General features: G+C 40.9%; 1 protein-coding gene across 2 annotated transcripts in view; it reads left to right on the forward strand.

Moving 5' to 3' along the window:
* Positions 1-25669, forward strand: part of LOC122664096 — a 236003-nt gene that overhangs the window by 129544 nt on the left and 80790 nt on the right. For both annotated transcript variants that reach the window (XM_043859785.1, XM_043859784.1), the window contains exons 41-44: positions 2773-2932; positions 3054-3323; positions 11655-11852; positions 22902-22944. In XM_043859785.1, the coding sequence (XP_043715720.1) occupies positions 2773-2932; positions 3054-3323; positions 11655-11852; positions 22902-22944 (671 nt within the window). The remainder of the gene's footprint in view (positions 1-2772; positions 2933-3053; positions 3324-11654; positions 11853-22901; positions 22945-25669) is intronic.

Consider the following 25669-nt stretch of genomic DNA (forward strand, 5'->3'; position numbering starts at 1 on the left):
ATACCATATTTTGAGTTGAAATGTGTCAAAATTGGTGAAATGAGTTGAAATTTCTAGAACACTTCAAATTTGTTTGAAAATTTACAATTCTTGGAGGGTTCAAGTCTCTACCAAAATTTTCAAAGCTCCTATCTTGGATTCACTCCATCTTGGCTTCACACCATCTTGGATTCACTTCAAGAATTGCAGTCACTCATGATTTCATTCTTTCCTTGCTTGTCTTCCATCTCCAAATACAGTCTTTTTAAACCCAAAATAAATTAAAAAAGAATGAAATAACTCCCTAATAACTACTTTTCCAGCAATAACTACTCCCTAGTAACTACTTCTTCAGCAATCCCTTACAACATTAGTACATAACAATTCTTGCCCCAAATAAAAATACAACAAATAATAAAAAGAACTACACGTAATGCTGGTCGTCTAGCCATAATGAAGTCACATCTGGCTGCATAAATCATTGATTGATGTCCTCATCAGAGAACCATCAGAAATTCGAACCTTGTCTTTACCAGAACAAGGAGAGTACTGAAAAAAAAATAGGCTAGAAGTCCCTGTCATGTGGTCAGTGGCACCAGAGTCAATTATCCAGGTAGGAGAGACAATGATGCAAGGTGACCACTAAAGAAAATACCTAAGGCAGCAGGATTGGAGACAGAGGGAACCAGAGTGGAAGCAGAGGCGGTAGCAGTAGATGGTGAAGGCTCCAATCTGGTCATTAAGCGGCAGAGCATGGTGAGCTTGTCCTGAGAGATGGCGACACTGGCAGAAGAGTCAGACTTAAGGGTCTCAATGTGATGAGCAGCCAGTTTGCCATGACCACGACCCTTGGTGGAAGATGTAGGTTGACCATGAAGCTTCCAACAGAAGTCCTTGGTGTGTCGTTCCTTACCATATTAATCATACTTGATAGTCTCCCGTTCAGATGGAGAACGATGACTGGAACGAGAGGAGCCACCACATGGCTGTGTATTAGGCCCAGAGAAGAGAGCTGATCATTCCAGAGAAGAAGGTTGCGGCATAGCAGTGCAGCAGATGTCCTCCAACTGAATCAAGGAGCAAGACTGCTCTAGAGTGGGAAAAGGATCATGGCTGAGCACCTGGGCACGGATCTGATGATACTCCATATTGGGTCCAGCCATAAAATCATAAATCGATACTTGTCTTCCCGTTTCTTAAAGTATGTAGCATCGGTGGTGCAGGCGGCCTGAAAAGTATCATAAAAGTCCAACTCCTACCACAGGCTGCACAGCTCAAAGCAATATTGTGAGTCTGTGACAGGGTTAACTCCTCCTGCTTGGTCTCATGAAGTTTCTTGTGTAACGGATAGACCTGTGCATCATTCCCAACTTGAGAATATGTTTCCTGAGCAGCTTTCCAGATCTTGGCGGTAGTGTCCAAGAGAAGATATCACCGTGCAATCTGCAGTTGCATACTGTTGATGAGGAAAGAGATCACCAAGAAGTTATCAGAACTCCATTTCTTCTCTGAAGCACCAGCAGTAGTAGGCTTCTCTGTTTCGCCAGTAATATAGCCAACATATCCGCGTGAATCGATAAAGAGATAACAGGATCGCGACCATATCAGATAATTGCTCCCATCCAAACGAACGGAGCTAACAGGGAATGTAAGAAAGCCATCATGAGTTCCACTACTTGGCCCTTCAGTTCCAGATGCAGCAGTTGATTAATCAGACATCATTACCAGGAAAGATTTGCACACGACAAATCAAAAGGTCCCCAACACATAAATATCAAGCACCATGAACCACAGTCACCATAGAGATCAAAGCTCAAGGGTTTCAGTACCAAAATCGATATCAGGGAGAATCCTTGAAACACGAAAAAGCAGGGGGAAAACCCTGAACAGTAGAAAAGGCAAAAAAAAAAAAGGAAAAAGGGATCTCTAGATCATGGGAAAGGATCTAAGAGACCCAAAAAAGAGGGACAAAATCCCTTGGTGGTTTAGGAAAGCACCACCAAGGGAGGCGTTGGTGGTGGTGTGAGAGAGAGAGAGAGAGAGAAACGATTAGGTTATGATCCCATAGGATCACAGCTCTGATACCATGATGGTTTGGGGAATAATGACACAAGTCTATGAGACACCAGCTAGCTTTATTTATAATAAAATACTGTGAGGTACAAGTACAATAATGACCCTAGGACAACACTAAAGAAACCATAAAGGACAATTCTACCCTTGTACCCATATTGTAACAAAAGCAAAGCCTTCAAAACAGAATTTTGTTTTCGAAGCATGTTGCTGACAAAGGGCCAGCACCACTTCTTTAATGATGGAGTGGGAACCTATTACTTGGTACCTGGAAACTCTGAGAGACTAATTGGGTGTGGGATCCAACAGGAGAGTAAATTGGAACTTATTAAGGCTAAAAGTTAACCACTTCAGAACTTGAGAAGTCAAGTATTGAAGATAGAGACGTTTAATTGAACTATTTCGTTCATTGGCCGTGCTAAGTGGACATTGAGAGTTGAAAACATTCAATCATCAATACAGTACCCACCTAACCGCTGCATAAATATATTACAGTGAACTCTCTTAATTCCCCGATTTACCAGACCATGACTAAATTACATGCACAGCACTAACAGGGTAGGCTTGATCCCTTAAAACTACCAGGAAAATATCAACTCTTTCACATCAAGTGCATACAGAAGCTTGAATTGTAATTTTTAACCATTTGTATTGATAATTAATTTCTGGTTTACGAAATAATTGTTTAAGACTCAATGCCTTTCCAAAATTTACTTACAGGTACCAATATGATCTGAATGCACCAGCTGCTTCTCAGTTGCGTGTAACCTCTACCAGGGATCTGAACATGAATGTTTCAGTGTCCAATGCAAATATGATTTTACAAGCGTATGCAAGCTGGAACAATCTTAGTCAAGCCCATGAATCCTATAAGAAAAGAGTAAGCCATGTCTTATATCTTTTATTATAATGTGTAGTCTTTGACTTCATAGGTTGAACCTTCTCTGTCAGTTTGCTAATGTACCTGAATATTCTCTATATCTTTGTTTTCCCATAAACAGGAAGCAGTTCCACCCATTAATGATGGAAAATCCATCATTGACATCCATCAAGAGAAGAAGAATTTCATTATCCCGCAAAACAAGCTTGAACAGGACATATTTATGCGAGCTACTGAAATCAGTGGACTCCCAAACATTATTAGGATGCCATCAGGGCATATGGAGCCTATAAAGGTTCCGGTTTCAAAAAATATGTTGGCCTCTCATCTGAAAGGAAAACTTGCCAGCAAACTGAGAATGATGGTCATGATTATCATTGCGGATGGACAGGTCTGATAGCTTCCCATGACAAACTTAGAGAAACTTGGGTGCTTATGATGGAATTGATTCTAATTGTGAATGTCCTTAGAGCTTGATTTGAGCAATGAAAATTCGTGCCGAGTTCGTATAATATTTTGCTTCTATTTTTGTAGGTAGATAACTTGGATAGGATTATCTAATCAAATTAAAACTTAACTTCAACACTGACTACTTATCTTCTTTAGTTAGGTAGTTCTCCCTTTTCTCAGAGACCGTAAGACCCCAGTGGAATCGAAGGCCTATAGACAGAGCAGTAGTCAGTTATTTCGTTCATAAAGAAATATAGGATTGCTGAATGAAATTTTTATGAATGATAATTGAGGAGATCATTCCCTTCTCTTTGAAAGGATGGGTGGCTGGTGGGAGGATGTCTGAGGTGGTGGTTCAGTTGTCCTACTATGCTTTCAAAGTTGATATATTTATGTAGTCTATTATAAATAAGAAAAGGAAGTTATTAACTCTTTTTTTGGGAGCACTTTTTTTTTTTTGGGTTTCTTGTAGTAGTAGGGTGCTGAATGGCGAGGTGGGGCTCCTTGTTCTTGTTTTGTCCTCTCTTTTTTTTTTCTTTTTGAGGGAGGGAGGGAGGGGTGGTCTTTGGGCTTGTTCTTGCTGTTTCATTTCTCTTTCTTTTGGGCTCATTCCTTGTTTTATCTGGCCTTGTACTCTTTCTCTCTCTCTCTCTCTCTCTCACACACACACACACACACACTTCTCCTCAATAAATTCTGCTGTATCTACTAAAAGAAACAACAAAATATTGGTTTGAAGTTAATCATTTAATCTGGAGAAATCAGTGCCCAAAGATAAGCATTGAGAAGGCCTATACTGACACTGTTAAGGTTAGGTGGAAGATGAGGACAGTTTTGGGGGTGTCAAGAATCTCTCTTGAACACTTATAACAATCTGCAGGAGAGAAACTGGACCGAGGGCAGACTGCCAGAGTCCCCTGGGTACTTGGAGACAATTTTAATTCGAGTATCTTCAAAGGAAAACTGAATGATAATATCATTCACAGTCTGGATGTGGTTCTATGAGGATCCATACATACTGAGGCTTAGAAAGAAAAGCAGGGGGTGAGGAGGGGGGGGGTTGGGGAGAGAGAGGGTTTGTTGTTTGGACAATATATACTGTTCCATAACTTCCATTGTGTGGAAAACGAAAGCTTATCCTAAGACTGTATAGGGATGTTGTTTCCTTGTAGAGAGAGATGCTTTCCTTGTTGACAGCAATTTTTGGTTTTTATTTGCTCATTATTTCTATTGTCAGGGAAAATTTCCTTGCTGAAAGGCCTTTGTAGTTTTCTCTTAGAGCTTGTGTCTGAAAATCTAGGAGCCATTGGCAAATATCTGTTTTTGATATAAAACAGAAGAATAAAAACACGAAGAAAAATAGGTATAAGTAAGTATAACCAATTTTTACAGCATTTTTAGTTATTTTTATAGTTTTCAATTTCTGTACTGCATTTGGACCTCAGTACTGGTTCTTTTGTCCTCTACCATTCTCTTGGTTTCTCATAAAATCTTACTTAACTTCTCTGTTATGCTCTTTCATAATAAATTTTTTTAGTTGGCTTGATTGTTTTATGATTTTGAGAAAACAGTGTGTATCTAGTTCTTGCTTCTATTTTGAATGTTATTGGGGCAGGGCTGGCTGGTTGTCTTTTGACGTAACCATTTTCTTTCCTTCTGTGATTCTGTCCTTTGATCCCTTCTGTATTTCATTCACTTTTCTAATATATTCTCTTTTGGTGCCAATTAAAGAGAAAAGGTTATTAGTGTTTAGTTTGTATTTCTACTCTAGAGAAGTCACCATCAACTGGTACAATGCTTTTGTCCTGCTTCTTTTTTTTTTTTGGTGTTAATAAAAAATTCATTACCAAAGAGAGAGAAATACAGGGAATCCCCAAGAAGACAGGGATAAGGAAGAGAACAATACAAAGCTAAGCCCTGCACTCAGCTAGGAGCAGCATGGGGCAGATACAGAATTAAGGGGAGGCCCCATGAATCAATTATAAGCCTATTCCTAGGGAATTCGATGTACCGGGAGGGGCCTATAGATAACTTGCTTTTGATGTCAAAAGCGATGGTGTCCCAAATCTACTGAAAAGATCTGGATTTGGAGGTCCATCTTCTAAGATTACGCTCCAAACAGATATGCTAAATAACGGCACCAAAGGCAAGGTTACCCACTGCATCACAACTGGAGTTTTTTTTTAGGTGAATAATATATTCATTACCAAAAGGAAAAGATACAACAAGGGGGGCCCTGAGGGGGCAGGGGAAAGAAAACGATACTACATACAAGAGAGAACCTTTATGAGGGGGAGGGGGGAAAGGAAGAGGGGAGGCCCCAGGATACAACAATATACCTGTTCCTTGGGGAGGGAATATGTTGTAATATGGGTTCAAGGGTAAAATTGTCATAGGGGTAATATTGTCCTTGTACCTGTTCCTGAACATTCTTTCTCTTGTTATAAATAAAGGACGGCTGTAGTCACTCTGACTCAAGCCACTATTCAAGGATTTCAACATGGCATCAGAGCCAAAAATAATCCGAGAATATGGGACCTAATATTTTTCCTTTTTTTCTATTTTCTTTCTCTCCACCGTGATCACGACCTAGCAGCACCACCGCCTCCACCACTCGCCTACCGCCAGCAGCCACCACTTCTGCCAGCCCTCTGCCAGCAACCACCACCACCGCCAACCCTCTGCGAGCCCCAAACAGGCCTCCGCCACCTTCCCACACCACTACCACCCTCCCACGACCCCTCCTTTTTTTTCCCTTCTCGCAGGAGTCTTCTCCAGCCTTGCGACTTCTTTTTCCCCCCCTTGGTGGTGAGTTGACTCCCACCAAGGGCCCTTTATCTGCCATATTTTTTTCTGCTTATGCAGTAAATTTTTCTGTGTTTTTTTCTCTGTTATTGAGAATTTCCCTTTGGCCAGCCACCATGCCTGACAACTCTGAGAGCACGTCGACTTCCTCTGGTCCTAACGGCATGTTGCAGCGTGATTTTATTCCGTATCCAGCCAGCCCTATTAAATTAAATGGGGCCAATTGCCTGCTGTGGTCTCGTTCTTGCTTGTTTGCTATCGGTTCCCGTGGTCTCTCGGGCTACATCATTGGAACCTCTGTGAGGCCTACTGATGATGGTCCTGGCGTCCTGCCCAAGATAGGTGGATGAATTTCAATTTCTTGGTTATGTCCTATTTGATTAATTTCATGAAACAAGAGATTGTTGGTCGTTATCTTCTTCTTGATTCGGTGGCCAAGATCTGGAAGACAGCCCAAGACACCTACTCTCAAGTTGGCAATGCAGCCCAGTGTTATGAGCTTTGTCAGAAAATCCACTCGGCAAAGCAGTTGGAGTTATCCTTGTCTCAATATTATAATAAGATGTACACGATGTGGCAGCAACTTGATTTCTTGGGAACCTTCACTGCAACCTGCGATGTTGATGCTACTGCTTTCCGGAAGTGGGAAGATGGATTACGGGTGTTTGATTTTCTGGCTGGCCTTAATATTAAGTTTGATCAGATTGGAGCAAATATTCTGAATTGGGATCCTCTTCCTATACTTGAGCAAGCGTATGCAATTCTTGCAGCCGAAGATAGCCACCGGACTGCCATGATTATTCCTGTTACTCAAGAACGCTCGGCTCTTATATCTGGGACTTCAGCTCCTTCCCGTGGGAATTCTTCCCGCCTTTCTAGTAGTGATCGTACCTCTGGTGATCATCCTCCTATTAAGTGTGATTACTGTGGGAAGGATTGGCATACGAAGGACAGATGCTGGAAGCTACATGGTCGCCCTGCAAATATCCGAGAGCGTGGGAAAGGTGGTTCCAATTGTTCAAATACTGCCCGGGCAAATCAAGCAGCTACTGATGAGCAGCCCTCTGATCCTTCTCTTTCCCAGATTATGGAAGAACTTCAGAATCTCTGGAATATGATGATGCGGTTGGATACATCTTCTGTTAGAGTTTATATGTGTTAGAGCTTATATGTTGTAAAGGTACTTTAGGAACTAGTTAGTTTACTAGTTACCTTATATTGTAATTTTTCTTTTTTTTCCTTTTACCTCCCTAGGGAGGTGTATGTAATTTGTTCTATTTCATTAGTGAAGTAATATAGATGTGGTGGAGACAATCTCTCCAACACACAACATTGCACCATATTCTCTTCTTCTCCTTCTTCTTCTTCTTCTTCTTCTTCTCCTTCAACCTTCCACCTTCATCTCTCTCCTTGTTCTCTTACATTCCTCAACTTCCAACTTGGTATTAGAGCACACTTTGTTGGTTTGAGAGTCGAGTTACCTTCTTGTTCCCTTTCTTTCCTCTCTTTGGAACCCTAGGTTACAAAGGGCTCCAAGGAAGGAACTATTATGTGAAATGTTTGAAGGAATCTTGCAAGGAGCATGAATGAAGACCATGGAGACACCAAAAGAGAGTCTCATTTGAAGAAATAGGCACTTGGAGCTCGAATCAAGCAAACCCAGCTATGCACCAAGTCACCTCCAGTTCTGGAATGATGTTCTTCTTTCTCCTTCGTTTGAGATCTGTTGGACTCGACACCAGGTTCCTTAGAGTCGCCTTGGAGTCTCCTTTCAAGTCTACATAGGCTCAGCTGGTGATATCTGACCATATCTCTCTGTAACTCAGAACTAGACTGCACAAACAAGAAGGCAGAACAGAGTACCGCCAGCTGTGCATTTTAGTTCCTGTATTTTTCTCATTTGGGGTCCATTGGAGGTGAGTCCAAGCACTTTTGGATCGCCCAAGGGTGTGATTGAACCCTCCCATAGTCTCGTTCCATGTTCCTAAGAGTTGCTGCTCCACAACTCCACTCTTTCCCGGCTTTTATGGTAAGGCCAGCCTCTATTTCAGTCATTTTTTGTTATAAAGGTTGTCTGTGACACCTTCTGTTGTTTGGTTTTGATGAGTTATGTTGTTTGAGCCTCTCATGTTGCTGTATGATGTCCTTATACCTTGATGATTGTGGAGTTGACTTTTATTGAAGAAATTTGCCTATTTTCATGCTGGAATTTTTTTCCCAAAGTGGGGCTGTATATTTTTGGGACTGTGATCTCCCTATTTGATTTGGATATTGTTTTTTCGAAGTGGGATTGCTTGGTGTTGATGAGGAAAGTGGTTTGAGCTTCTCTAGTTGTGGTGTTGAATTTCCTTGAGTTGTTCGCCTTGTTTGGCTGTTGGACTGTGTTCTTTTTGGGTTGACAATATACTCCACATTTGACTTTGGGTATTACTCCTATCTTGTCAGTGATGTTTGTTGGAGAAGTGAATTGACAGAGGTTGTTTGGAGCAGTCTTCTCTGATAAGCACTGTCTCTGTTTGGGTAGAGTGTGTACTCCCCATTGGATTTGCGTATCATTTCCTTTTCTTTGTGTATTCCTACATTATGTCAGCTCTTGGAGGAAGAGGCCAGGGTCCACCCCAAGGAAATGACAGAGATGGGTTTTGCTGTGACCATTGTGAGAAGTTTGGACACATGTGAGAGAGATGTTGGGCGCTTTATGGCTATCCCCCTGGGGTACAAGGCAACAGGAGAGGGGGAGCCAGAGCATGCACCTTGTTGACTGAGGATACACCTATGCGATCTCCAGCTTCTTCTGCTTCCACTTTACAGACCTCTACATCTAGCCCTTCTACTACCTCTACATGAGTCATTGACTCCGGAGCCACTGACCATATGATTGGCATATCTCAGTGTTATGACTCTTACTCTACCTATTATGTTCAGGAAAAGATTAGAGTTGTTGATGGTTCCTATTCTTCTATTTCTGGTAAAGTTAGTGTCTGTGTCACTTTTTCTCTCTCTCTCGACTTTGTTTTTCATGTTCCTCAGTTTGATGCTAACCTCTTATCTATGAGCCACCTAACAAAATCCTTGAACTATTCTGTTACTTTCTTTCCATCTCATTGTGTTTTTCAAGATTTGGTGACAAAGAGGGTAATTGGCAAAGGACGTGAGGAAAAGAAACTTTACCTTCTTGATACAGGAACAGCCCTTCCTACTGCCCAGTCCTATGTATATGGGCGTACTGACAACAGTACTATTGACTCTGTTATGTTGTGGCTTCGACGTTTGGGCCATCCTTCTTTTGGTGTCATGAGGACAAAATTACCCGACTTGTTTTCCTCCATTCCTTCTTCCCATGTGTTTAAGTGTGAACCTTGCTTGTTTGCCAAACATTGTCGTTCTCCTTATCCTTATCACGGTCATCGATCCAATGTTCCTTTCCATATTGTGCACTATGATGTTTGGGGACTCTCTCCCACTACTTCTTTGTCTGGCTATCATTATTTTGTTTCCTTTGTTAATGACTATTCCCGGTCCACTTGGACCTTCTTGATGAAACAAAAAAGTGATGTTTATGTTGCCTTTAAAAATTTTTCTTAGCTCATTTATACCCAGTTTCATACCCGCATTCAAATTGTTCGTTCTGATAAGGGGGGGAGTATATGTATGGGGGGCTTCAGCAGTTTTTTACCGATTATGGCATTATCCATCAAGTTGCTTATGTTGATACCCATCTCAAAGTATAGTTCATATGGGCATTCCATCGGCGTTGGGGAGCATAGATCTTCTTCATTTGTTCCCAGTTTTGAGTATGACGAGTACGCACAGTTATAGGGACATACTGGATCGGCCTTTGTCGACAGTTTCTTTGCCTACCCAACCCACCAGCTTTACATGCATCCGTATGGATCTTGTGAGAGCGGCTCAACGACTGGTTCTTCACATTACGGTGACCTATACCCTAAGATAGGTTGTATGCAGTATGTAGATGAGATCATTTACAGTGCAGCTGTGGAGCACTACTCTCATTTCTTCTCGAACACTATAACGTGCCATTCATATGTCTTGCAGATAGAGGACAATGCACGTCGTCCCCATCAAACCTTAAGTGGACTCGATCTAGCACGTCATAGTTCATATCAGTAGGTAGTCACTTGTTGGGAGTTGGGACTTGGGACTTGGGACTTGGGACTTAGGACTTGGGAGACTTATGTATTATTGTTCACTGTACTTGGTAGTTGGTATTATTGACTTATTGTTGGGAGTTGGGAGTTGGGACTTATGTTATGTATTATTGAGTTATTGTCACTGTGGTAAGTAATGTAGTCAGTAGTAGAAACTTTTAAGTCTTTAACTATTTCATTTCAAGATTATGTGTCTTCGTCCGTTATTGCATAATTTACTTGTTTTACTTTCAAACAATGTATAGTGAATAAGCAATATTACATTAAGGGTTCGGCCTTTACTGCCAACCAAAGGGTGCAAATCCAAAACACCAAATTGGGTGTTTTATTTTTCAATTTGAACCTTTAAATATGTTCATTAAGCCTAAAACAAGCTTCCCTTAAAGTTTCAGAGCCAATTATGGCCATTTGCCCACCAAAACATAGTTCCGAAACCAAAAGAAAAAAAAAAATGCGCCGAGATCTCGAAAAACTCAAACTGGTCGAGACGGCTGTTTAAGACGAGTTTTCGAACCATGTAAACAACGGAGGCTTTTCCCAAGGACTGAAACTATTATGCTCGATCCATCTTCACACCAATAGTGTAGGGGAAGCCCAGGGAGTGTAATCCATAGCGGAATGGAGCTGAGGTCTACTCGATGGAGTTGCAGAAAATGGTCCCATTGCCGGAGAATAATGGGCTTCTGGCCAATGTATTAGGGCCCTCTCTCGAAAGCACGGATCTTTTCTTCTTCCTCGGAGAACTTGAGGATGAATAAACCGTTGTACCTCAGGTCAGAATCCAAGTTCCCACAGATCTTCCATTGTTTAAACAGCGATAATTTGACAATGTTTAAAAGTGGTCAGCTAGCAATGAAGTGGCTGACCAAGGAATTCTGCCAATTTCTTGCTTTGATTTTCTAGAAGTAATGCAAAAGTCGACCTCAAACCAGGGAAACCAGCGGGAGATCGATTGCAGCAGGATCGATACAATTTAAAGAACAAAAATAAAAACTGCAACTCTTTTTATTGTTGGTACTTTCTGTTACCTATGAAGAAGAACAAAAAAAAAAGGATAAGAAGAAGATATAGAGAAGATAGAAGAGAAGGGGGTAGGGAAATGGCTCTCTAAGATTCCATATTGATGTATGTTTGAAATATTATAATTGTTAAGATAGGGTATGGAAATAATCCAACATATATGGCAGAGTTAGTGTTTTAGTTTCTTGTTGAGATGATTTCAGATTCATATTGTTCTTATCCATATTTAGACTGTTCCTTTTGTTCTTACTTCAAGCACTTCTCATGTATCAATGCAGTTACCCAGTGTTGAAGGATTGTTTGCACATGAATATATGGTGACAGTCCGCCTTGTGCCGAACGAGTTCCTTCCTATTGGGTCATTACTGAGCCAACAAAGTTCACGCACTTGTGGCTGTAGTTCAGATCGTTGCTCAACTCCTGGGCTTGAGTTGGTAAACTGGAGTGAGACATTTTTCTTCAAAGTTGATTCACCGGTATGTGACTGACTGATCTTCAATTTTTAGACCCTCAAGGTTCACTTCTGAGACAAAATAAAATAAAATACATTACAATCAATCTCAGCAGAGCATTTAGTTTTGAGAATCCAGTTGAAATGCATCAACTGTTTCATTCTTCATTTCTCATAGTTAGGAAAACATGAAAGTAGGTCATATGATCTGACCCTATATGTTTCGTTTATTTCCTATTTGTTTCTCTTACTATCTATATTATTCCTAGTCAATCCAAGAGTCTATATTGTTCTTACAATCATCTAGTACAGAGGGCAGTGTGAAGTGGCATAAAGTAGCCCCTACAGGGCTGATTTAGTGGAGAAAGGAATTCTTCCTTGTTAAATCCAGTAACTTTCGATAAAGCGAATACAGCATGTCACTCTTTCATCCCCTAACGAATATTTATTGCCAGAATCGTACCCAAACATGAAATAAAAAAATACTCTAAATACCTGAACTTAATTTCAAAGAACGAGGACAAATTGTCCTGTAAATGATGAAGAAACTTGACAAATAACTAAACTAACGATGGTAAACATGACTAACCAGGGGTACAATTATCCCAGCACATAAAAGAAATAAAGAAATAAAATAAAACACTGAAAACTGGTGGGAAACAGAGGTTTTGATGTTTTTTTTAGCTTTTGGAAGTCTCACCAGACTTGATTTCTCTCCATTGAAATTAACTCATCCTGAGCATTCATGGATCCACGACATTTTTCAGAAAACAAGACAAGTGAGGAAGAAAATTCGGAGGAAGACATGCTGGATCTGATTGCTACTGATAGTGTTTACTGGTGGACCTTCTTTTGCTCTGATATTCTACACTTGATGCCTTATCTTCCAGCCTTCAAGCTTCAATACCTGACCAATCAGCCTTTTCTTTTAGGCCTTATTGTTTCATCCAGGTCTAAGAAGTCTGATTGATGCAATCCCGGGTCACAAACCCTGCTTTGGGATCACTATGGGCCCACTCGAATTATAAGAATCCAAATATGAGAAGAAATGTCAATTTCCTGATTAAGGTGAAGTTCAGAATCCTTTAGAAAGGAATAAACATACCCAGTTGCAGAATGGTAATTAAATTCAAAAGGGCAGAACAAATCTGGAATGTATAAGTATAATGGGAATAAAATAAAGGGGACTCATGAAATAAGGGACTTTTGCATTATTACCCATGAATTGTCCAAACTTATAAGTGCCAAACTTAATGCTTTCTTCAGTTCTTCCTCCTATCAAACCAGAAAACCAGCGGAGAGTTTGCTGGCTTACGGGTGTGAGAACTCTCCCGAGAGGAATCCAGTCAACTTGAAATTTTAGAAGATAACCAATAGCAAAGCAGATCTTCCACCAAATAATGAGGATTGAATTTCTGAAATCAGATCAAGTCGCCGATACAGTTTGAGGTCCCTACAGAACGTCGGGTCTCACTACACGTAAGATGTGTTGACCTATGGCTGTCACTGAGAGGGGGCTGAATCAGTATCTAAAATTTTTTTCCTTTTATGTTCCACACTAACACTGGTCGACACTGTTTGCACTGTACTAAAAACACTCAGTCATGTACGCACCCCAACCTGACTGTCAAAGGCTCTTCCAAGTGTGTCCACCCATCCTGCAGCACACACACTTCAAATTCTGGCACAGAAGTGGACAATGATTGATGTAAATGACCAGCACAATGATCTTAGAGTCCTGACGTCGAACAGATACTGAGTGATCAAAGTAACATTGAGAGAAGCAATATCCAGCAACAACTTTACTAAATTTATCAAACGATGTTCTTGGGGACTGTTTCAACCCATAAATGGCTGTGTAGTTTACAAATTTTTTGAGTATTCCCCCGTGAGCACCATACCCAAGAGGTTGCTCCATATAAACCTCCTCCTGCAAGTCACCATATGAAAAGGCATTCTTGCTGTCCAATTGGTGCTGGAACCAATCAAGATTAACAACTAAAAAGACCAGAATATGCACACAGTTCAACAGAGCAACTGGGGAGTGGGGAGAACGTCAAAGTAATCAACCCCGTAGGTCTGAGTATAACCCTTAGCAACCAACTGAGCTTTCAAACACTCTACTGAACTGTTAGGATTATACTTAATAGTATACATCCAATGACACCGCACAATTGCACAAGGTCTTTGCCTGGGGTGAGATCTACAAGGTCCAAGTCCCACGAGAAAGTAAAGCATCCATTTCTACAGAGATTGTTAATTTCCAGCCAGAGTTAGACAAAGCATCTTTATAAGTAGTAGGAACAGAGTGGGAGGTTAGCGAAAGGGCAATTTGGGGAAGAGAGACAGGATGATGAGAAATAGAAACATAATTTGCAATCAATCAGGCAACCAAAGAATTCTAAGTGTAGGAAGGAGTACCTTTCCCAGGGGAAATAGGGAGATCAGCAGTAGCAGAGGATCTCCATGCAAAGATTTGGATTGGGAGAGTTGAGGAGGGACCTGAGGAATAGGTGGATGCTTGGGGCGGCGCTTGTAGATCTGTAAGATTTGAGGTTAGAATCCTCTAGAGGAATGACCTGAGGAATAGGAATGGAACTAGGGTCCAAATCAGAAACAAGAGTAACAAAGTAAGGAGTATTCTCAAAGAAAGTAACATCAGCACAAACAAACTACTGACGAGTAACAAGATCAAAGCACCAATAGCCATTTTAGGTGCGGGAGTACCCAAGAAAGACACATTTAGTAGCACGGGGGGACAATTTATCAAGTCCAGGGCGAATATTATCAATAAAAATTGACAACCAAAATACAAGGGGTAAACTAAACAAGGGACTGGTAGGAAAAACAATGGAAAAAGGTGATTGATTTTGAAGAACAGGAGACGGGATCTGATTAATCAAATAACATGCAGTCAAAACAACGTCTCCCCAATAAATCCTGGGGACACTCTTATGGGACATTAGGGACCAAGCAATTTCTAACAGATGTCAATTTGTCCCTTCTATCACACCATTTTGTTGAGGTTTTTAAGAGCAGCTTGTTTATTCACTAATGGTTCCCTGGACAAGAGTCAGCTCCCCTTGAATAGGAACATCACCACCATTATTTTCCATGATCTCCCCCTGTAATGGATTCCCTTGAGATGAAGGGCAGCAGCCAAAGGAGGCTGGGCAGCATCTAAAGGGTATAAAAGAGGAGGAAACTCAAGAGGAGGAACCACATCTTCACTAGAACTCTCCCCCTGAAGATGTGGAGAATAATATGGTAGGTTTTCATAAAAAAATGACATCCATATTGACCAGAGTACGATGGGAAGGAGGATGGTAACACTTATAATCTTTTTGGGTTGGAAAATAACCCAAAAAAATACATCGTAACCCACGGGGTTCAAGTTTGCCAAGAGATTTAGTATCCCGAGCATAACACACACAGCCAAACACCTTGGGAGAAACCACAAAGGAGGAATTCCTAAGTAAAATCTCAGCCAAACTACGGGAGTCAAGAACTTGGGAAGCTATGGAAGCACAATGACCACCAAATGAAATACCTGACCGGGCAAAGTTTGAACCTAAAGGAGCAGAGGAATTGGCAGGAGCTGATGTAGTAGAAGCAACAACAGTAGTAGAAGACCGTAGCACATGTAGGAATGCATGTAGATCATCCTGGGATAGACCAGTATCAGTGGTAGGGGCTATGGTAACAGTCTTAGTGTAATGAGCCTTGTTCTTTGTTTTTTCTTGGCAGCCCGTTTGGCCTCAAAATCAGCTGGTTTTTCATGAAGCTTCCAGTATTTCTCTTTGGTATGGTAGGGCTTGTGATAGTGCTCACAAGTAATAGTCCCTGTAGTAGAATCACCAAGAGAAACATGTCCAACAGGTGCAGGAGCAGCCTTGGCAGTAGTCTGGAGGGCTGATCTGTCAGTAACAAGTGGGTGGAGCGTAGCAGCCCGACGGTTCTCTTCAGAGGAGACTAAAGCATAGGACTGTTCAAGTGTGGGAAAAGGGAAATGACCCAACACTTGAACATGAATCTGGTCATACTCCATATTCAAACTAGCCAAAAAATCATAAACTCGGGTTTTGTCCAGATGCTTCTTATATGCAGTAATATCGGCAGTTGTAGTGGGGTGGAAATCAGAAAAATGGTCCAATTGCTGCTAGAGACTACGCAAGGTAGTATAATACTTGGAGACAAACAAATCCCTTTGAGTAGTATGATTGGCCTTCTTCCGGAGTTCTTACACTTGTGCATCATTACCAAGCTATCCATATGTTTCCTTGCAAACAGACCAAATTTGATGGGCTGTATCAAGGAGAAGGAAATCACTTGCAAGGTCTGATTGCATGGATCCAATCAAATAAGACATGAGGATACCATTATTGGAGATCCATCTGTTCAAAAGAGGACTAGGAGCAGTTGGCATAGTAATAGTACCATCAATATGTTCAGTAAGTTCACGGCCAGCAATGGCCAAGTATGCCGACCAGATCAAATAATTATTCCCATCCAGTTTGATAGGATTAGGGAGAAGATCACGGTTGTCATTCCTACCAAATCCATTAGCAGCAGAAGTGCCAATAGAGACTTCAGAATCACCCATAATGCAGCAGAGAAACCCAAATCGCAAAGAAGGGCTGGTGTGATGAGAAACCCAGTAAGCACTTCAAGAAAAGAGCCAAAAATTGGTGGAGAGACCTGTTTAATGGTGATAATAAATGTCCCCAAAAATCAGCAGCAGCAAAGAGGCCAAACCCCTTGATCGATTTTATCAGGATTTTGGAAAAAACCTTCTTTTTTTGTGAGATCGATATAGGGGGGAATGGTGCCAAAAACTGAGATTGAGTGTGCCTGTAGGAGTGGAGAATCACCCTTCCAAAAACTAGCTTCAACATAGACCAGCAACACAAGGATTGATATTTTTTGGGTTTTGGGAAAAACCAAATTTTTGAAAAAAATCGATCAAGGAGAATGGATAGAAGCTTGCGCAATAATCTTCTACAGGTCTTGCACTTCAAAAAGGTGAATCGAGTCCTTGTTTATAGAGAGGATCAATCCAAAAAAAACTTAAAGGCTGTAAATATCGCAGATAGGGAGCCTTTTTTTTTATATCATGAATGAGGTAATGGAGGGCAGCATCTGGATCTTTAGATCACCTCATCAGTGCTGCCCTTGTGGGAGAATGAAGAACAAAAGAAGAGAGAGGAGGGAAGAAGAAATCAAGAATGAAAGAGAGAGGAAGGAGAAATCGAGAATGAAGGAGAAGTGAGGGCCCTAGTTCGAAACCTGCTCTGATACCATGTTTTTTTGGGTGAACAAATAAATTCATTACCAAAAGGGAAGAGAAAAAAGAAATACAAGGGACCTCGAAGGGGAGAAAGAAAAAGAGAGCCAGCCAACGCCTTAGGTAAGGGAGGCTGAAGCAACAAAAGAAACATTAGATAGACCCTAGGAATCAACAATGAACATGTTCCTTGGGGTGTCCAAACAAAAGAAAGGAGGAACTAGAGATAACTTTGCTTTAATTTCAAAAGAAATGGAACCCAAATCTTCAAGTAAGATCGAGAATTGGCGGTCCACTTCCTGATATTGCGCTCAATGCAAATATGGTTGAGAGTTGCACAAAAAGCCATCTTCCCGGCCGAATCGCAAATAGAGGAGCCAGCTTAGGTCATATCAATCCAAATCCACTCTCTAGAGAAAGGGAGAATTCTTCTATGGGCAGGCCAGCACTTGTTTAGGATACCCTTCCAGATGGCAGCTGCAGTAGGGCAATCAAAGAAAAGATGGTTCAAGTCTTCAGAATTGTTCTAACAAAGGCAGTAGGTAGGGGAAACTAATATCTGACAGTTGCGAAGAAAGGCTTGAGTATGAGTTGGAAGATAGTTGTTGAAGACTCTCCAGGCCATGAAGCAGTGACGAGGAATGTGATGCTTGAACCAAAGAAGCTTTCGCCAAGGAACCAACAGGCCTTTCAAACGAATAAAATTCCAAGCTACTTTTGAGGAGGAGCTAGAGTTGTTAGACGACCAAGAAACATAGTCACCTCTTGCCATAGGCCTTCTTGGAATGGAGGGGAGCTCATTCCAAATAAGGTTAAGAGGAGAGACAAAGGAGGGGGGAGCCCAGCCATCTTGATGAAGGATATCGGCCACCAAGGAGAGCCTATGGAGACCTGAGGCATAAATGGTTCCCGGAGTGACTAGGTGGAGGAGAATTCCCATTGGGTGCCAGTTGTCCAACCAAAGATATGAAGAGAGGCCATCACCAATCTGAGAGCGAATGACTTGAAGGACCAGGTGGCGGCTAGCAAGAATTTTGCGCCAGACCCAAGAAGCATCGAACAAGGCTGAGACAGTCCAAATAGAGTCTTGGCGTAGGGGCCCCAAATAAATCCAATCAACCCATATGCTTTTCTTCTTGGAGACAATCTTCCAGATAAGCTTAATGATACCCGCTGAGTTCACTTCTTTGATTCTTCTTATGCCTAAACCTCCTAACTTCTTAGGGAGACACACAGCAGCCCAGCTTAAGGGGTGGAGGAACTAAGAGGAATCATTACCCTTCCAGAGAAAAGAAGCCATGAGAGCTTCCAAGGACTTGATAGTGGATTGAGGGAGACCATAAATACCAGACCAGTAGATGTATGATGCCTCTAAAACTGATTTAATAAGGACCAACCTGCTTGCATAGGAGAGAAGTTTGCCTTTCCGAAGTTGAAGCCTCTTCCAGATCAGATCCAACATAGGGGTGCAGTGGTGAGCAGAAAGCCTTGCTGGAATCAAAGGGATCCCCAAATATTTGACTAGAAGCTGGCCCTCAAGGAAACCAGATTTCTCTAGGAAGGCAATTTTGTCTATCTCTGAAACCCCAGCAAAAAATATAAGAGACTTGGAGGGGTTGATGCAGAGGCCCCGAAAGCTCTGATACCATGTTTTTTTTTGGATGAATGAAAATTTAAATTACGAAGAAAGAAGATGGAATGTACAAGCCCAAGGGCCAACAAAACTGAAGCTAGCGACTAGCAGGGACACAAAATGGAGGTAGGAAGACCCTAGGAGACAACAATGAGCCTGTTCCTTGGGGTATCTTTAACACTACCAGGGGGAAGGGTGCCTACTTTAGATGAAACATGAAATAAGATGGCCTTCCAAATCCTATCGACAGAGCGGGAGTTAGATGTACATCTTCTAAGATTGCGTTCCATCCAAATGTGAGAAATAGTAGCGCAAAAGGCAAGCTTGCCCACAATGTCACAAATCGAGTTCCTTCCAAAAGTCATATCTATCCAGATCCATTCCCTAGAGAGGGGTAATGGTCTTCTTCGAGCTGGCCAGCAATGACGGAGAACCTGGTTCCAAATGGAGGCTGCGAAAGGGCAAGTGAAGAATAAGTGGTCTGTGTCTTTGAGCCCATTCCAGCAGAGGCAGCAATTAGGGGAGACTTGCATGTGGCAGCGAATGAGAAAGGCTTGGGAGGGAAGGCAATCTGCTAAGGCACGCCAAGTGGTGAAACTCTGACGAGGGATGTGCCCTTTGAACCAAGTTACCTTATGCCAAGGACAGGGCGTCCCTCGATGACAAACCATGTCCCAAGCGGAGTGGGAGCTGAAGATACCCAATGGGGAAGGAAGCCATATAGTGATGTCACCCCTGCCCCTATGGCCTGGGGGGATGGGGGGGAGGGACCTCCAAAGATCGGCTAGAGGGGGGGGAGGGGGGAGGAGTCCACGTGCCTCTGGCGATGATGGAGGTCACGGGCAAATCTGTCCAAGCCTGAGGCATACATGACGCGGGGACTGACTATAGTGGCAAGGACACCTTAAGGATGCCACTGATCAAGCCAAAGGAGGGTCTGCTGCCCACCATCAATCTTGCAAGATATGGCACCCCTGGCGATATGTCTCACTCGAAGAATGCTGCGCCAGGTCGAAGAGGAGTCTGGAGAGGGACTGACAGTCCAAATAAAGTCTCTACGCAGAGGCCCTGCGTACACCCAGGAAGTCCAGATACTAGTCTTGTTGGTGAGAAGCTTCCAGAGCAGCTTGATCGAACCAGCCATGTTGACATCCTTGATCCTTCTGACGCCGAGACCCCCTTTGGCTTTGGGGAGGCACGTGGAGGACCAACTCAAGGGATGAAGAAACCTGGTGGAGTCCACTCCTTTCCAAAGGAAAGTGCACATAATAGACTCAGCAGCCTTGGAAGATCTGAATTAGAGAATGTTGCTTGTATGATCAATGTGATCAAACAAGCCTTATATTTATAATAAAAAAGGTTACAGCTTAATGTCTGAAATACCCCTAGCTTGGCCGACTTAACTAGGAGGTACATAAACATAAAATTACAACTGTAAAAAGACCAGAATACCCCGACCGTGGGGGTATTCTGGTGTACATTATTCAACATTAGCCAATGTAGCTGTAGAGGTGGAAGAGGATGTCTCAAGCGGCTGGACCCATTTGAGGAGTTGATTGATCATATCAGTATGAGATGAAACGCCACCTCCAGATTAAGAACTCTTATTAGTGTCTTTAGAGTGCACCACGTTAGTACTCTCATCAAGGACAATAATAGTAGTGGCAAACTGTTGTGGTGCCTACTGCAGCCTGCCATGCTTAGTCCAATATCTATCCACATCCATGAACTCCCCTTAGCACGACTGTGACCGCGATCACGAAAACCGCTAGCATGATCGGCAACCATTACTAGTTAAAAAGGCGGGATTATCCTTAGAGAAGGTGGTGGAATTAGATTTGGATAGGGATCCGCTGAATCCTACAGTAGGCCTCATTCATAGATGGAATCATTTCACCAAAAAATATTTGACTCTTGACAGACTGAAGGTCAGAGTCCAATCTAGACAGAACCTAAGCAACAAGAATTTCAGCACGTTGAGGTTTGAGAACATCAATGTCAGTAGAGAGAGGATGATAGACATTGAGTTCCTCCCACATGCCGTTAAGGGTACTGTAGTAGTCGCCAACCGACTTTCCATTCTGCTTAAAGAGGAAGAGTTTTTCATAAAACAAGTCATATATTCTGGACATATTTTGTCTCAGTGAGTTCATCCCAGACACCCTTCGATGTTTTATAAAATATGACATTGGCGGCTATTGAGGGCTCCATACTATTCCACCGACAACATGGTAATGTAGCATTCTTAAACTGCCAATCCTTGTAATCAGCAGCAGTGGGAGCAGGTGGAGGCATAGTCAAATAATCCATCTTCCGTTTGGCTATGATATAGACTTGCACAGCTTGTGCTAGAGAAAATAATTGGAGGCACTGGTTAACTTGATAGAAGTTATTTGGACATTAACATTGTCTACGGGAGGCTTGGATTCTGCCATAGCGATTAAATAAAAGAACCAACAACTATATCTCTCCTTGAGGTCAACAAAATTCCACAGAAATGGATCAGATGCAGAACAGATAAAGGGCCAGCAAACAGCAATAAGATATCAAATCTGAATCTCCCAAAGCAGGGCAACAATGCCCTAAAATATCATGTGAAGTAAATGACCGGATATGAGATAGAAGCGATTACACCTAACACATACAAAAACAGAGTACTGCAGGTGTCATGGGAGAATTTTAGTTGCAGTAGATCAGAGGCTGAGATCAGCCTCAAATTCAGATTGAAGGAAGGTTGCAGGGTGGCCTTCAATGCCCTCAAAGATCCAATGGGAGGATCTGGAGTAATTGCAAGAAGAAAATCTGCCAGAAATTCCAGAAAAAAAGAGCATCGCTGCAATATGAGATTTTAAATTACTTCGCATTAGTTGCTTGGATCAGCTTCATATCAATGTCGATGGACCTATCCAGGGGGGTCCTTGATGATCTAAAATATTGAGTTGATCTAACGGGTAGATTAAAAGTAATTGCAGAACTAAAATCTGCCAAAAGTCTTCAAAAATCAGGGTACCGAAGCTGTAGTGAAAGTAGACCATCAGATGTCAGTATAGTGAGATCTTGATGGCAGCTGGAAACCCTAATCTCCATTATCTCATCAACTAGGGTTTCAGAAAAAAAGTATACATCATTGGTTGCTATTGATCACAAAGGAGAGATCCAAAGAGGACTCTCAAGATGGGAAGGTTATAGCTACCACTGAATCTTAATGCTCTGATACGATGTGACAATATGAAGGCATTAATAACCAGCAGCAATAGAAGAGGAAGAAAAGGATAGAGAGGTTGAAAAAGAGAAGAATATTGCCCACAGTTAGAGTTGTGGACAGCCTACTCAAGCCGTGGGTGTGAGTGTTATATTTATGACAAACAATTACAACTTAGCCCACTGAATTAAGTTAAGTACTCCTCTAGCACCTAAAAAACCCCTCACTACCTAACATATGAAGTAAGACTAACTCTTAACATATAACCTAACAATAAAACCAAAACCGTGACCAACTCCTTAACACATGTGAATGTTGTAATGGCTCTGTAGTGATTAATGCATTTGTTTGTCCGAAATAAGAAGCTATTGCCACTTATGTACTGAATAGCAAATTGTTTGCGATTATCCTTCACATTACTTTGCAAAATTTGCATAAATAATAAATTACATTAACTGGATGTGTTGCAGTAGAACACTTCTCATAAGGGTTAAGTTTTAAACACGCTCATCCACCTGCGTCAAGCAAGTAGAAATAGCTTTAAAGAAGACAGTCATCCGAAATGCAATGGTTGATTGCTTTCAAAAAAAAAATTTATTTTGGTGCATTTATACTTTTTATAAGGTTTATAACAAGTTTCTTCTTCTTTATTGGAAAATTGGTTTTTCGGGCTGTTTGTTAATGTGTTTAAAACTGCATGCGTGTAGTTTACCTGTATGCATACATCATTGTGTTTTTATCACTCTTGTTAGGGTGGTGATAAAATTGCTCTAGTAGGAATTTAGGATGCTTTGTTGAATGAAACTCTATTTAATGGACTCCATGAATAGCATATATTTTGTTCGGCAATAAAAATATTGGGACTATTACAACATGGAATTCATTTTGGTGCAATTTTATTTTCTAGTCTCTGAATTGATGTTAAACCTTCTCATTGATATGTCTATCTATCCAGGACTATTACAACGTGGAATTCATTGTGACCGACATGCGGAAAGGTAGTCGGTGTTTATACTTTTGGAGTCCTGCTTCTCATGATAGTTTTATTTGGAGGAACATTAGCACAGCCCTCAGGCATAAAACTTATACAATATATCAAAGAGCTAACGAAGTGTTTTTCCGAAAGTGATGAAAATTATATCACCTGCGTACAATGGATTATGGAAGGGGTGAGATATTGAGTTCTATAGAAGTGAGATTCAGATATAAAGGAAAAGTGTCACTCAAGAGAAACATACATTCGTTTAGGGTTTTTAATATAGGAATTGAACAAACCATTCAAATCTCATCATTTTTTCCTCTTCTGTTGCCCTTATTGGGGCTTTTGCTTTTCTAGTTATCTGTCTCTCTTCCTCTCCTTAATAAATCTGTTCTCTGGTTTTGCATATCACCCTCCTGTTAGAGTTATGTAATAGGGGTACTTTAGTCACTGGTTTATTGTTTGTCACTTGTAAGTTGTATTTTTCTCTTTTTTATCTTTTTACCTTTTACCTCCCTAAGGGGGTGTATGTAATTCTTATGGTGTATGTTAGTAAAGAATATAGGGGAGAGAAATTAATTCTCTCTCCCATACAGCTGCACACTTCTTCTTCTTCCCCTCTTCTCAGCCCTTACCTTCTTGCCTATTCTCTTGAATCAATCCTTTCTCTATTTCCAACTTGGTATTAAAGCTCGGTTTGAGAGTGGACCAAGCTAACACTTTGTACCTCTCTTTGGAGCCCTAGAAAATTAGAGGGTTCCAATAGAGGCTACCATGTAAGATAACATACCTAGAAGATCTAATGGATCTCTATCGTCAACTAAAAGACTTAATAGAGGAAGATTGGAGGTTGTGAAAGTCGATCGAAGAACAAGGGGCTCAACATAGTGTTACCGCCGGCTCTTCCTTTGTGTGCTTGTTTCTCTCTCATCGAGCAAGTTTGGTTGGGCTTGCTAGAATCACCTAGGAGTTAGCTTTTTACTCCATATGGCCAAAGTAGTGTGCTATGGGAGCACAACTCACTCTCCCAAAGCTTGACAGGTACAGTCAGATTTGTTTTCCCCTCTCTGTTTCATCTGCAATGCCTTGTGGTGCATTGAATAGTTGTTGTTGATTGATGAGTTGCATCATGTGGTACTTAGTTGTTGTTATGGAATGAAGCTACACTTTGAAAGGTGCATTCGATTTCACTTTCTTCAAGTTTCTATGGTTTGTTTGCTTACTGGAAAATTTTTCTTTTTAGTTTTGGGAAGAAGAATTTGGGTAGAGTGTTCTCCCCATTTGATTAAGGTATCAAACTGATTCTCTAAGTGTGTTTGTACTTCATCGTATCATTCTCTAAGTGTATTTGAACCATGGAACAAGTTTTGTCCGAGATATCTCGGTTTCACAATAAACTTAGACGAGATGTCATTCGACTTTTAAAAATCCCATGTTTCGACCTGTTTCGACCAAATTTCGACCTGAACAGCTATATGAGTGTTACTTCTCCCCATGAAAACTTGAGGAAACCTAGCTGGAAACCAAGACAGGCACTTATTATTTGTTATTTTATATTTCATTTACTTAAGATATTATTCATAAATAAGCAAATATCCCCTATTTGAATCCAATAAAAATGGTTAAAAAATAAAATTCGGGAAGGGTAAAAAGTCAACCCCCCAGTTAAAGAACAAAAACGGGATTTTCGGTATTAGGTGAAATTTTCAACTTTCTAATATTGGGTTTTTTCTTAAATCTAAAAATTTCATAAATCTTAATATGGTAAAACATGGTTAAAAACCAAGTGCAGTAAATTATTCATTTGTTTTGATGTCTAAAAAAATATTTTCATTCGTAGCATTTTGTGCACACCAAATAAGGTTTGATCGGAAAATAATTTCTAGTAGTTTTTGTAGACGGAGATGGAATTGTGGGAGCTAATGTTCCTTTTAGAAGGGCAGAATCGAATTATAGTGTTGAACAAGTAGGTGTAACTGTTGACTTCTATGGTGGCGAACTCAGTGGAATCAATTATAGCGATCCTGCTACTGTGAAAAAATATGCTAGACGCGCTCAATTGGGTGAAATTTTTGAATTAGATTGTGCTACTTTGAAATTTGATGGTGTTTTTTCGTAGCGGCGATTTTAAACAGCATTCACGCTTACCAAATTAAGTTTGACTGGAACATAACTCCTTCAATATAAATCAGATTTAAGCAATCTTGGATTTGTTGGAAAGCTCATTTTTTTATACATCAAAACAAATGAATATTTTACCATACTTTTGGTCTTAACCATGTTTACCATATTAAAATTGATGAACTTTTTAAATTTTAACAAAAAAAAAAAAAAACCAACACTAGAAAGTTGAAAATTTCACCTACCGCTGAAAATCCAATTTTTGTTCTTGAACTGGGGGATTGACTTTTTATCCTTTCGGAATTTTATTTTTTAATTATTTTTATTGGATTCAAATAAAGGGTATTTGCTTATTTATGAATAATATCTTAAGTAAATGAAATACCATTTACTTAAATGTATTTGGCATAAATAAGTGCCTGTCCTGGTTTCCAGCCAATGTCCAAGAACAATATACAGTGTCAAACTTGGGTCAAAACCACAAGTACCATTTTGAGTGTTTTTTTTGTTGTGAAAATAGTTTATGCATTGTGTTTAAAATGTGAAAAAATGGGTTGTATAGCAAAAATTAGATCAAAAAAACCATTTTTGGGCTTCAAAACAACTTCATTGAGTTGGCTGGA

This window comes from Telopea speciosissima, chromosome 6 (genome assembly GCF_018873765.1).
Source record: "Telopea speciosissima isolate NSW1024214 ecotype Mountain lineage chromosome 6, Tspe_v1, whole genome shotgun sequence".
NCBI classification, from domain to species: domain Eukaryota; kingdom Viridiplantae; phylum Streptophyta; class Magnoliopsida; order Proteales; family Proteaceae; genus Telopea; species Telopea speciosissima.